Raw genomic sequence first — 14,841 nt, forward strand, 5'->3', positions numbered from 1 at the left:
AGCGAGATGGGCAGATGGAAAGAAAGCGAGATGGGCAGATGAAGAGAGAGAGCGAGATGGGCAGATGGAAAGAGAGATGAAAGAGAGAGCGAGATGGGCAGATGGAAAAGAGATGAAAGAGAGAGCGAGATGGGCAGATGGAAAGAGAGAGCGAGATGGGCAGATGGAAAGAGAGATGAAAGAGAGAGCGAGATGGGCAGATGGAAAGAGAGATGAAAGAGAGAGCGAGATGGGCAGATGGAAAGAGAGATGAAAGAGAGAGCGAGATGGGCAGATGGAAAGAGAGATGAAAGAGAGCGAGATGGGCAGATGGAAAAGAGATGAAAAGAGAGCGAGATGGGCAGATGGAAAGAGATGAAAGAGAGCGAGATGGGCAGATGGAAAGAGAGATGAAAGAGAGCGAGATGTGCAGATGGAAAGAGAGATGAAAGAGAGAGAGGGATGGGCAGATTGAAAAGAGATGAAAAGAGAGCGAGATGGGCAGATGGAAAGAGAGAGAAAGATGGGCAGATGGAAAGAGAGATGAAAGAGAGAGCGAGATGGGCAGACAGAAGAGAGATGAAAGGGAGAGCGAGATGGGCAGACGGAAAGAGAGATGAAAGAGAGAGCAAGATGGGCAGATGGAAAAGAGATGAAAGAGAGAGCGAGATGGGCAGATGGAAAGAGAGAGCGAGATAGGCAGATGGAAAGAGAGAGGGAGATGGGAAGATGGAAAGAGAGATGAGAGCGAGATGGGCAGTTGGAAAAAGAGAGCGAGCTGGGCAGACGGAAAGAGAGATGAAAGAGAGAGCGAGATGGGCAGATGGGCAGACGGAAAGAGATATGAAAGAGAGAGCGAGATGAGCAGATGGAAAGAGAGATGAAAGAGAGCGCGAGATGGGCAGATGGAAAGAGAGATGAAAGAGAGCGCGAGATGGGCAGATGGAAAGAGAGAGCGAGATGGGCAGATGGAAAGATAGATGAAAGAGAGCGAGCTGGGCAGATGGAAAGAGAGATGAAAGAGAGAGCGAGATGGGCAGATGGAAAGAGAGATGAAAGAGAGCGCGAGATGGGCAGATGGAAAGAGAGAGCGAGATGGGCAGATGGAAAGAGAGATGAAAGAGAGAGTGAGATGGGCAGATGGAAAGAGAGATGAAAGAGGGAGCGAGATGGGCAGACGGAAAGAGAGAGTGAGATGGGCAGACGGAAAGAGATATGAAAGAGAGAGCGAGATGAGCAGATGGAAAGAGAGATGAAATAGAGAGCGAGATGGGCAGATGGAAAGAGAGATGAAAGAGAGCGAGATGGGCAGATGGAAAGAGAGATGAAAGAGAGAGCGGGATGGGCAGATTGAAAGAGAGATGAAAGAGAGAGCGAGATGGGCAGATGGAAAGAGAGAGAAAGATGGGCAGATGGAAAGAGAGTTGAAAGAGAGAGCGAGATGGGCAGACAGAAAGAGAGATGAAAGGGAGAGCGAGATGGGCAGACGGAAAGAGAGATGAAAGAGAGAGCGAGATGGGCAGATGGAAAGAGAGATGAAAGAGAGAGCGAGATGGGCAGATGGAAAGAGAGAGCGAGATAGGCAGATGGAAAGAGAGAGGGAGATGGGAAGGCGGAAAGAGAGATGAGAGCGAGATGGGCATTTGGAAAGAGAGAGCGAGCTGGGCAGACGGAAAGAGAGATGAAAGAGAGAGCGAGATGGGCAGATGGAAAGAGAGATGAAAGAGGGAGCGAGATGGGCAGACGGAAAGAGAGAGCGAGATGGGCAGACGGAGAGAGATATGAAAGAGAGAGCGAGATGAGCAGATGGAAAGAGAGATGAAAGAGAGAGCGAGATGGGCAGATGGAAAGAGAGATGAAAGAGAGAGTGAGATGGGCAGATGGAAAGAGAGAGCGAGATGGGCAGATGGAAAGAGAGATGAAAGAGAGCGCGAGATGGGCAGATGGAAAGAGAGAGCGAGATGGGCAGATGGAAAGATAGATGAAAGAGAGCGAGCTGGGCAGATGGAAAGAGAGATGAAAGAGAGAGCGAGATGGGCAGATGGAAAGAGAGATGAAAGAGAGCGAGATGGGCAGATGGAAAGAGAGAGCGAGATGGGCAGATGGAAAGAGAGATGAAAGAGAGAGCGAGATGGGCAGATGGAAAGAGAGATGAAAGAGGGAGCGAGATGGGCAGACGGAAAGAGAGAGTGAGATGGGCAGACGGAAAGAGATATGAAAGAGAGAGCGAGATGAGCAGATGGAAAGAGAGATGAAAGAGAGAGCGAGATGGGCAGATGGAAAGAGAGATGAAAGAGAGCGAGATGGGCAGATGGAAAGAGAGATGAAAGAGAGCGAGATGGGCAGATGGAAAGAGAGATGAAAGAGAGCGAGATGGGCAGATGGAAAGAGAGATGAAAGAGAGAGCGAGATGGGCAGATTGAGAGATGAAAGAGAGCGAGATGGGCAGATGGAAAGAGAGATGAAAGAGAGCGAGATGGGCAGATGGAAAGAGAGATGAAAGAGAGAGAGGGATGGGCAGATTGAAAGAGAGATGAAAGAGAGAGCGAGATGGGCAGATGGAAAGAGAGAGAAAGATGGGCAGATGGAAAGAGAGATGAAAGAGAGAGCGAGATGGGCAGACAGAAAGAGAGATGAAAGGGAGAGCGAGATGGGCAGACGGAAAGAGAGATGAAAGAGAGAGCGAGATGGGCAGATGGAAAGAGAGATGAAAGAGAGAGCGAGATGAGCAGATGGAAAGAGAGATGAAAGAGAGAGCGAGATGGGCAGATGGAAAGAGAGATGAAAGAGAGCGAGATGGGCAGATGGAAAGAGAGATGAAAGAGAGCGAGATGGGCAGATGGAAAGAGAGATGAAAGAGAGCGAGATGGGCAGATGGAAAGAGAGATGAAAGAGAGCGAGATGGGCAGATGGAAAGAGAGATGAAAGAGAGCGAGATGGGCAGATGGAAAGAGAGAGCGAGATGGGCAGATGGAAAGAGATATGAAAGAGAGAGCGAGATGAGCAGATGGAAAGAGAGATGAAAGAGAGAGCGAGATGGGCAGATTGAAAGAGAGATGAAAGAGAGAGTGAGATGGGCAGATGGAAAGAGAGAGCGAGATGGGCAGATGGAAAGAGAGATGAAAGAGAGCGAGATGGGCAGATGGAAAGAGAGATGAAAGAGAGCGAGATGGGCAGATGGAAAGAGAGATGAAAGAGAGCGAGATGGGCAGATGGAAAGAGAGAGCGAGATGGGCAGATGGAAAGAGAGATGAAAGAGAGCGAGATGGGCAGATGGAAAGAGAGATGAAAGAGAGCGAGATGGGCAGATGGAAAGAGAGATGAAAGAGAGCGAGATGGGCAGATGGAAAGAGAGATGAAAGAGAGCGAGATGGGCAGATGGAAAGAGAGATGAAAGAGAGCGAGATGGGCAGATGGAAAAGAGAGCGAGATGGGCAGATGGAAAGAGAGATGAAAGAGAGCGAGATGGGCAGATGGAAAGAGAGATGAAAGAGAGCGAGATGGGCAGATGGAAAGAGAGATGAAAGAGAGCGAGATGGGCAGATAGAAAGAGAGATGAAAGAGAGAGCGAGATGGGCAGATTGAAAGAGAGATGAAAGAGAGCGAGATGGGCAGATGGAAAGAGAGATGAAAGAGAGCGAGATGGGCAGATGGAAAGAGAGAGAGAGATGGAGAGAGAGAGAGAGATGGAGAGAGAGATAGAAAGAGAGGGAGAGAGAGATAGAAAGAGAGGGAGAGAGAGATAGAAAGAGAGGGAGAGAGATAGAAAGAGAGGGAGAGAGAGATGGAGAGAGAGTGAAAGAGATAGAGGGAGAGAGAGATGGAAAGAGAGATGGAAAGAGATGGAAAGAGAGGAGATAGAGATGGAAAGAGAGGGAGAGAGATGGAAAGAGAGGGAGAGAGAGATAGAGAGAGGGAGAGAGAGGGAGAGAGAGATAGAAAGAGATGGAAAGAGAGGGAGAGAGAGGGAGAGAGAGATAGAAAGAGCTGGATAGATATAAAGATAATTATTTCAAGCCCAGGTTCTTACCAGTAAGAGTTCGATGGACCCCAGGATGTACATGGCTCCAGCAAACGTTGTTCCCAGGTAGAAACAAATGCCCACGGCGCCCCCAAACTCAGGCCCCAGAGAACGGGAGATCATGTAGTAGGAGCCTCCAGCTGCAGACAGCAAATAAATACACACACTCTTTCAATGACATATTGTACTTTTAAATTACAGTTTGTATACAAACTGCATCTCAAATTAACTGATTTGAAATTATATGGATTTGGAATGATGTGTGTGAATTTCGTCTTTTACAGCATCACTGTATTTTATGTCATGTTAAATGTAAATGACCCAAACCCTGCTATTCTCCAATCAGAGCAGGGTCTCTGACTTTGGGAAATGAAAATGAGCGTTTCTTATTGGACATGTCCAGGCAGTCCCTCCCTATTTCAGCCCATTTTCTACATTTGGTGCCTAATGAACATGACCCAGATTTACACCACAAAATGTTGGCTACATTGTTACTCTACTGCCCAAGCATGTAATTTCCTCTCACCTCTGATCTCAGCTAACCAAGGGGTGAGTAAAGCCAGGATGAGACGTGATTATTAGATACCATCTCTAATCATATAAACACAGCCATATAAGTAGAAGTAGAAGAAGTAGAAGTAGTAGTCCCAATAGCAAGGCCGGATGCCAACGCATGTTCACCCACCTGGAACAACACCATTGGTGGCAATGGCACTCATGGAGATTGCAGTCAGCATAGTCTAAAGAGAGAGGGAGAGAGAAGAGAGCAGAACAGTCAGCATAGTCTAAAGAGAGAGGGAGAGAGAAGAGAGCAGAACAGTCAGCATAGTCTAAAGAGAGAGGGAGAGAGAAGAGAGCAGAACAGTCAGCATAGTCTAAAGAGAGAGAGAAGAGAGCAGAACAGTCAGCATAGTCTAAAGAGAGAGAGAGGGAGAGAGAAGAGAGCAGAACAGTCAGCATAGTCTAAAGAGAGAGGGAGAGAGAAGAGAGCAGAACAGTCAGCATAGTCTAAAGAGAGAGGGAGAGAGAAGAGAGCAGAACAGTCAGCATAGTCTAAAGAGAGAGGGAGAGAGAAGAGAGCAGAGAGGGGAAATGGGATGTTAGGATTGTATTACGTTCAATCTGTTATTCACTAATGACAGGATATTTCACGGGCATTGCAGGCGAAACACAAATGAGGAAAAAATGACCATGTCTGGAGGACCATATTATTTTTGGTTCGTACTGAAGGACACCAATGATCAGTAATGAGTAGAGACGTGACGAGAGGCAGCGTTAGGTCATGGAACAATAGAGACGGACTGTAGACAGGCATTTCTAAAGAATCCAAACTACAGCAGCAAGGTAAAGGGAGTAGAACTAGAAGAGGAGAACTCTGTCTGTGGTTGGGTGTGTTGGGTGGGTGGGTGGGTGTGTGGGTGGGTGTGTGGGTGGGTGGGTGTGTGGGTGGTTGGGTGTGTGTGTGTGTGGGTGGGTGTGTGTGTGGGTGTGTGTGTATGACAGAGGAAGAGTGTGTGTGTGTATGACAGGGGAAAAGTGTGTGTGTGTATGACAGGGGAAAAGTGTGTGTGTGTATGACAGGGGAAAAGTGTGTGTGTGTATGACAGAGGAAGAGTGTGTGTGTGTATGACAGGGGAAGAGTGTGTGTGTTTGTGTGAGTAATACATGTGTAAGAGAGAGTGACAGAGAACTAAAGGGACGTGTGGGATTAAAATAAATCAAGTCATTAATGTGTGTGTGTGTTTGAGAAGAGAGAGAGAGAGAGAGAGAGAGAGAGAGAGAGAGAGAGAGAGAGAGAGAGAGAGAGAGAGAGAGAGAGAGAGAGAGAGAGAGAGAGAGAGAGAGAGAGAGAGAGAGAGAGAGAGAGAGAGAGAGAGGTGTAATAACTAGCAGCCGTCTTCCTGTGAGAGGAAGGGGGGCGTGGGCGATGGTTAATGTCACCTGTGGACACTGCCGTCTGTCTGGATAAACAACAATCTGCACAACCTTGCTGTATTCCTAATCGGGTCACAATGAAGTAAGGCTCCCTCTCTCTGAGGAGAGCAGAGAAGACAGTAATTGTTTAAGTGTTTTATCTGACGTATCTGGGCAAGCTGAAACATTTTAGGAGGTAGTTTGAGGCTGGGGGAATCACTCGATACAGCTGTGTGGGAACGTTATAAAGAGAGGCAGATAGAGCACTTACTGACTGTCACCTGGGAGGGACTCAATACTCTTTATATAACACTGTATCATTATGACTAGTTGATAGGGGATGATATGAATCAGCGGAGACAATGTCGTTAGCAAGTATATTATTGAAGTGGATGGGTATTTTTTTATTTTTTTATTTCACCTTTATTTAACCACTGCGACCTGGTCAAGATAAAGCAAAGCAGTTCGACACATACAACAACACAGAGTTACACACGGAATAAACAAACATACAGTCAATAATACAGTAGAACAAAAGAAAACAGAAAAGTCTATATACAGTGAGTGGAAATGAGGTAAGATAGGGAGTTAAGGCAATAAATAGGCCATGGTGGCAAAGTAATTACAATATAGCAATTAAACACTGGAATGGTAGATGTGCAGAAGATGAATGTACAAGTAGAGATACTGGGGTGTAAAGGAGCAAGATAAATAAATACAGTATGGGGATGAGGTACAGTGCCTTGCGAAAGTATTCGCCCCCCTTGAACTTTGCGACCTTTTGCCACATTTCAGGCTTCAAACATAAAGATATAAAACTGTATTTTTTTGTGAAGAATCAACAACAAGTGGGACACAATCATGAAGTGGAACGACATTTATTGGATATTTCAAACTTTTTTAACAAATCAAAAACTGAAAAATTGGGCGTGTAAAATTATTACTACCCACTGATCTCTACCCACTGGGACAGCTAACAGGAATCACTACCCAATGAACTCTACCCACTGGGACAGCTAACAGGAATCACTACCCAATGATCTCTACCCACTGGGACAGCTAACAGGAATCACTACCCAATGATCTCTACCCACTGGGACAGCTAACAGGAATCACTACCCAATGATCTCTACCCACTGGGACAGCTAACAGGAATCACTACCCAATGATCTCTACCCACTGGGACAGCTAACAGGAATCACTACCCAATGATCTCTACCCACTGGGACAGCTAACAGGAATCACTACCCAATGATCTCTACCCACTGGGACAGCTAACAGGAATCACTACCCAATGATCTCTACCCACTGGGACAGCTAACAGGAATCACTACCCACTGATCTCTACCCACTGGGACAGCTAACAGGAATCACTACCCAATGATCTCTACCCACTGGGACAGCTAACAGGAATCACTACCCAATGATCTCTACCCACTGGGACAGCTAACAGGAATCACTACCCAATGATCTCTACCCACTGGGACAGCTAACAGGAATCACTACCCAATGATCTCTACCCACTGGGACAGCTAACAGGAATCACTACCCAATGATCTCTACCCACTGGGACAGCTAACAGGAATCACTACCCAATGATCTCTACCCACTGGGACAGCTAACAGGAATCACTACCCAATGATCTCTACCCACTGGGACAGCTAACAGGAATCACTACCCACTGGGACAGCTATCAAGAATCACTACCCACTGATCTCTACCCATTGGGACAGCTAACAGGGATCTCTACCCACTGGGGCAGCTAACAGGAATCACTACCCACTGATCTCTACCCATTGGGACAGCTAACAGGGATCTCTACCCAATGATCTCTACCCACTGGGACAGCTAACAGGAATCACTACCCACTGGGACAGCTATCAAGAATCACTACCCACTGATCTCTACCCATTGGGACAGCTAACAGGGATCTCTACCCACTGGGGCAGCTAACAGGAATCACTACCCACTGATCTCTACCCACTGGGACAGCTAACAGGAATCACTACCCACTGATCTCTACCCACTGGGACAGCTAACAGGAATCACTACCCACTGATCTCTACCCACTGGGACAGCTAACAGGAATCACTATCCACTGATCTCTACTCAATTTTCAATTCAATTCAAGGGCTTTATTGGCATGGGAAACATGTGTTAACATTGCCAAAGCAAGTGAGGTAGACAACATACAAAGTGAATATATAAGGTGAAAAACAACAAAAATGAACATTAAACATTACACATACAGAAGTTTCAAAACAGTAAAGACATTACAAATGTCATATTATATATATATATATATATATTTATATATATACAATGTACAAATAGTTAAAGGACACAAGATAAAATAAATAAGCATAAATATGGGTTGTATTTACAATGGTGTTTGTTCTTCACTGGTTGCCCTTTTCTCGTGGCAACAGGTCACAAATCTTGCTGCTGTGATGGCACACTGTGGAATTTCACCCAGTAGATATGGGAGTTTTTCAAAATTGGATTTGTTTTCAAATTCTTTGTGGATCTGTGTGATCTGGGGGAAATATGTATCTCTAATATGGTCATACATTGGGCAGGAGGTTAGGAAGTGCAGCTCAGTTTCCACCTCATTTTGTGGGCAGTGAGCACATAGCCTGTCTTCTCTTGAGAGCCATGTCTGCCTACGGCAGCCTTTCTCAATAGCAAGGCTATGCTCACTGAGTCTGTACATAGTCAAAGCTTTCCTTAATTTTGGGTTAGTCACAGTGGTCAGGTATTCTGCCGCTGTGTACTCTCTGTGTAGGGCCAAATAGCATTCTAGTTTGCTCTGTTTTTTTGTTAATTCTTTCCAATGTGTTAAGTAATTATCTTTTTGTTTTCTCATGATTTGGTTGGGTCTAATTGTGCTGTTGTCCTGGGGCTCTGTAGGGTGTGTTTGTGTTTGTGAACAGAGCCCCAGGACCAGCTTGCTTAGGGGACTCTTCTCCAGGTTCATCTCTCTGAGACGGCTAACAGGAATCACTACCCACTGGGACAGCTAACAGGGATCTCTACCCACTGGGACAGCTAACAGGGGTCTCTACCCACTGGGACAGCTAACAGGAATCACTACCCACTGATCTCTACCCACTGGGACAGCTAACAGGGATCTCTACCCACTGGGACAGCTAACAGGGATCTCTACCCACTGTTGACAACTCCACTGTGTCCTCCTCCCAGAGCGCTAAGAACCTTGGCGTGATCCTAGACAACACCCTGTCGTTCTCAACTAACATCAAGGCGGTGGCCCGTTCCTGTAGGTTCATGCTCTACAACATCCGCAGAGTACGACCCTGCCTCACACAGGAAGCGGCGCAGGTCCTAATCCAGGCACTTGTCATCTCCCGTCTGGATTACTGCAACTCGCTGTTGGCTGGGCTCCCTGCCTGTGCCATTAAACCCCTACAACTCATCCAGAACGCCGCAGCCCGTCTGGTGTTCAACCTTCCCAAGTTCTCTCACGTCACTCCGCTCCTCCGCTCTCTCCACTGGCTTCCAGTTGAAGCTCGCATCCGCTACAAGACCATGGTGCTTGCCTACGGAGCTGTGAGGGGAACGGCACCTCAGTACCTCCAGGCTCTGATCAGGCCCTACACCCAAACAAGGGCACTGCGTTCATCCACCTCTGGCCTGCTCGCCTCCCTACCACTGAGGAAGTACAGTTCCCGCTCAGCCCAGTCAAAACTGTTCGCTGCTCTGGCCCCCCAATGGTGGAACAAACTCCCTCACGACGCCAGGACAGCGGAGTCAATCACCACCTTCCGGAGACACCTGAAACCCCACCTCTTTAAGGAATACCTAGGATAGGATAAAGTAATCCCTCTCACCCCCCCTTAAAAGATTTAGATGCACTACTGTTCCACTGGATGTCATAAGGTGAATGCACCAATTTGTAAGTCGCTCTGGATAAGAGCGTCTGCTAAATGACTTAAATGTAAATGTTAAATGGGACAGCTAACAGGGGTCTCTACCCACTGGGACAGCTAACAGGGATCTCTACCCACTGGGACAGCCAACAGAGATCTCTACCCACTGGGACAGCTAACAGGGATCTCTACCCACTGGGACAGCCAACAGGGATCTCTACCCACTGGGACAGCTAACAGGGATCTCTACCCACTGGAACAGCCAACAGAGATCTCTACCCACTTGGGATCTCTACCCAGAGATCCAAAGGAGAATTTGGACACAGACTTCAGGACTGAATTCATGCTTTGTTTATAAGAGGATAGCAAAGTGTAATACCAGAGCACTTGGGATCTCTTAAATGGATAGGGTTTTCCTATTCAAGGATGGATGGGGATAACACATGGTTGGAGCAATGACATTCATGTTATAGGCCTACAGACTGTAGTACAGTAACGTTAGCTCAGAAACCAAAGCCTTCCCAGAGAGCTGGTATTAGAAACGCAACGAGCTAGAGTAGGATTCCTAGTTAAGTGAGTTACTTGGTGAGAGTCTGATCTGACTAGGGGGGCGAGCTGTATATTTTCAAGGCCACTAGAAGTACGGTGGTAGCTAGACACTGCCATATTAGAAACATGGTGCTGCAAAGCATCTATTACCGACCTGCTTAAAGACAAGTCATACATGGGTTTCATGTTCACTCACATAAGCTATGGTTTTTAATGTGAGAAAACACAACATTAAAAAACTTGTGTAGAGCATGGTACTTAATGTGAGTGTACTGGCATGTATTTTCACGATCCGACAAGGGGCTCTATTGCCACAGGTACAGAACGTTTTTATGTTCCAGTTTCAGGCGCTTCAGCTAATATCCTTTCCAGAGGGATTGTCGTATTGAGTGACCTTCAGACTGCCCTGGCATCCCTGAGACGCCACCGTACCAACATGTCCCCTGGCCTACACACGAGCCACTAAAAACGCTGATTACATGGCCATACCATCTGCTGAGTCCGGATGAGACACAACACAATGCCACTCGGCAGGGAGCTTAACCATGGGACGAGCTGGGAATTCTCCCCAAAGCGGTACATGGAGAGGCCGGAAAAAAATCACAAATCCGCATGTCCCTAACAAGCTAAGCCGTCGATTCCACAGTGTTTCCGACAATATGAGTCTAAGGGATTGGGAGCCGAGGGCGTTTTTGTGTCTTTGAGCCTGTCTCTTTGATGACCACCAGCACTAGCCTCAAAAGGGACAACATTATCTAGATTACCTTCAGACGACATAGAGTGGAGTTACGATTGTATCGTCCAAATGAAACTAAAACTGTCTGCCTTTGAATGCACTTGCTGAAGTCGTGCTAAAATTAGTTTAACATGAAGTGGTTTGAACCTGCCCTAAGAGAGTGACTATAGCCATCATTACATAAATGCACTAGACTTTTCAATGCAACAGAAGGGCAAGTTCATTCACTGTATTGTAGAGTATACATCAGTCTGCTGGAGCAGGCTCTCCTCTGACAGCATTAGCAGGACTTATTAGCAAACACGCGCTGAACTCCGGTTCGACCCCTAGCCCCTACATAGGTAACCCCGTAGAACTGAGAGTTCAATAGAAATCTATGCATTATAAAGAATTGCTTAATCATGTCTTCTGACTGGCTTTGTGTTTACATTTTTGCCATGTAAAAAAACCACTGCGATACGGGTAACGTCTTGGTCCTGAGGGACAGAGAGAGACTGAGAGAGATGAGAGCAAGGAAAGGGAAAAGAGGGAGTCATTTAGGGAGAATCAGAGCAATGAGGGCAAAAGAGAGACTGACTAACATATTTAGCAGGAGAAAGCAAGAAGTGAAAGAGAGAGACGCTCTTAGCATTTAAACGAAGCAGGACAGAGGGCAGAAGAATGGGGCATGCAGGACCCTGAGGTAATGAATAGGGGATGCAGGACCCTGAGGTAATGAATAGGGGATGCAGGACCCTGAAGTAATGAATAGTGGACGCTGATCCTGGAAGTAATGAATAGTGGACACAGGACCCTGAAGTAATGAATAGTGGACGCAGGACCCTGAAGTAATGAATAGTGGACGCTGATCCTGGAAGTAATGAATAGTGGACGCAGGACCCTGAAGTAATGAATAGTGGACGCAGGACCCTGAAGTAATGAATAGTGGACGCAGGACCCTGAAGTAATGAATAGTGGACGCAGGACCCTGAAGTAATGAATAGTGGACGCAGGACCCTGAAGTAATGAATAGTGGACGCAGGACCCTGAAGTAATGAATAGTGGACGCAGGACCCTGAAGTAATGAATAGTGGACGCTGATCCTGGAAGTAATGAATAGTGGACACAGGACCCTGAAGTAATGAATAGTGGACGCAGGACCCTGAAGTAATGAATAGTGGACGCAGGACCCTGAAGTAATGAATAGTGGACGCTGATCCTGGAAGTAATGAATAGTGGACACAGGACCCTGAAGTAATGAATAGTGGACACAGGACCCTGAAGTAATGAATAGGGGACGCTGATCCTGGAAGTAATGAATAGTGGACGCAGGACCCTGAAGTAATGAATAGTGGACGCAGGACCCTGAAGTAATGAATAGTGGACGCAGGACCCTGAAGTAATGAATAGTGGACGCAGGACCCTGAAGTAATGAATAGTGGACGCAGGACCCTGAAGTAATGAATAGTGGACGCAGGACCCTGAAGTAATGAATAGTGGACGCTGATCCTGGAAGTAATGAATAGTGGACACAGGACCCTGAAGTAATGAATAGTGGACGCAGGACCCTGAAGTAATGAATAGTGGACGCAGGACCCTGAAGTAATGAATAGTGGACGCAGGACCCTGAAGTAATGAATAGTGGACGCTGATCCTGGAAGTAATGAATAGTGGACGCAGGACTCTGAAGTAATGAATAGTGGACGCAGGACCCTGAAGTAATGAATAGTGGACGCTGATCCTGGAAGTAATGAATAGTGGACGCAGGACTCTGAAGTAATGAATAGTGGACGCAGGACCCTGAAGTAATGAATAGTGGACGCAGGACCCTGAAGTAATGAATAGTGGACGCAGGACTCTGAAGTAATGAATAGTGGACGCAGGACCCTGAAGTAATGAATAGTGGACGCAGGACCCTGAAGTAATGAATAGTGGACGCAGGACCCTGAAGTAATGAATAGTGGACGCAGGACCCTGAAGTAATGAATAGTGGACGCTGATCCTGGAAGTAATGAATAGTGGACACAGGACCCTGAAGTAATGAATAATGGACGCAGGACCCTGAAGTAATGAATAGTGGACACAGGACCCTGAAGTAATGAATAATGGACACGGGACCCTGAAGTAATGAATAGTGGACACAGGACCCTGAAGTAATGAATAATGGACACGGGACCCTGAAGTAATGAATAGTGGACGCAGGACCCAGAAGTAATGAATAGTGGACACAGGACCCTGAAGTAATGAATAGTGGACACAGGACCCAGAAGTAATGAATAGTGGACACAGGACCCTGAAGTAATGAATAGGGGACGCTGATCCTGGAAGTTATGAATAAGGGATGCAGGACTCTGAAGTAATGGATAGTGGACATGGAAGTAATGGATAGGGGATGCAGGACCCTGAAGTAATGAATAATGGACACAGGACCTGGAAATAATGAATAGGGGACGCTTGACCCGGAAGTAATGAATAGGGGACGCAGGACCCGGAAGTAATGAATAGTGGACGCAGGACCCTGAAGTAATGAATAGTGGATGCAGGACCCTGAAGTAATGAATAGTGGACGCAGGACCCTGAAGTAATGAATAGTGGACGCAGGACCCTGAAGTAATGAATAGTGGACGCAGGACCCTGAAGTAATGAATAGTGGACGCAGGACCCTGAAGTAATGAATAGTGGACGCAGGACCCTGAAGTAATGAATAGTGGACGCAGGACCCTGAAGTAATGAATAGTGGACGCTGATCCTGGAAGTAATGAATAGTGGACACAGGACCCTGAAGTAATGAATAATGGACGCAGGACCCTGAAGTAATGAATAGTGGACACAGGACCCTGAAGTAATGAATAATGGACACGGGACCCTGAAGTAATGAATAGTGGACACAGGACCCTGAAGTAATGAATAATGGACACGGGACCCTGAAGTAATGAATAGTGGACGCAGGACCCAGAAGTAATGAATAGTGGACACAGGACCCTGAAGTAATGAATAGTGGACACAGGACCCAGAAGTAATGAATAGTGGACACAGGACCCTGAAGTAATGAATAGGGGACGCTGATCCTGGAAGTTATGAATAAGGGATGCAGGACTCTGAAGTAATGGATAGTGGACATGGAAGTAATGGATAGGGGATGCAGGACCCTGAAGTAATGAATAATGGACACAGGACCTGGAAATAATGAATAGGGGACGCTTGACCCGGAAGTAATGAATAGGGGACGCAGGACCCGGAAGTAAGGAATAGGGCAAACAAACAACAAACTTTCCATCCAGACAGCTAAAGCAAATTTTAGCGACATGCTTTATTAGTGGTCAGAATAGACAGCGGTGTGATATGCTAGGCTACGAGCAGGGGGTATAACACACATGAATACCACGTTGATAACGCTCGGATGCTCCTTCCAACATATGGGTTAATGGGACATTGCTCCAGAGACGCTTAACATAGAAATAATTCGCAGAACGAATGATGGCGAAACGGCCCATTTGATGTATAGTCTAAATATTCCATACGTTTGAGTATAATCATATAACTGTTCCACAGCCTTGTGATGACTGAGTGGCTGAGAAGTAGAACGCTGTCAACAACATTCATGTTAACAACAACACACTGTAAACAACATGCATGTTAACAACAACACACTGTAAACAACATGTATGTAAACAACAACACACTGTAAACAACATGCATGTTAACAACAACACACTATCAACAACATGTATGTAAACAACAACACACTGTAAACAACATGTATGTTAACAACAACA

General features: G+C 46.4%; 1 protein-coding gene across 1 annotated transcript in view; it reads right to left on the reverse strand.

Annotated features, from left to right (window-relative positions):
• Nucleotides 1-14,841, reverse strand: part of slc12a5a (solute carrier family 12 member 5a) — a 112,751-nt gene that overhangs the window by 63,131 nt on the left and 34,779 nt on the right. The window contains exons 5-6 of the mRNA XM_065021935.1: nt 4,686-4,740; nt 4,010-4,140 (exon numbers count right to left, since the gene is read on the reverse strand). Coding sequence (XP_064878007.1) covers nt 4,010-4,140; nt 4,686-4,740 — 186 coding nt within the window. The remainder of the gene's footprint in view (nt 1-4,009; nt 4,141-4,685; nt 4,741-14,841) is intronic.

This window comes from Oncorhynchus nerka, linkage group LG2 (assembly GCF_034236695.1).
Source record: "Oncorhynchus nerka isolate Pitt River linkage group LG2, Oner_Uvic_2.0, whole genome shotgun sequence".
Taxonomy (NCBI): domain Eukaryota; kingdom Metazoa; phylum Chordata; class Actinopteri; order Salmoniformes; family Salmonidae; genus Oncorhynchus; species Oncorhynchus nerka.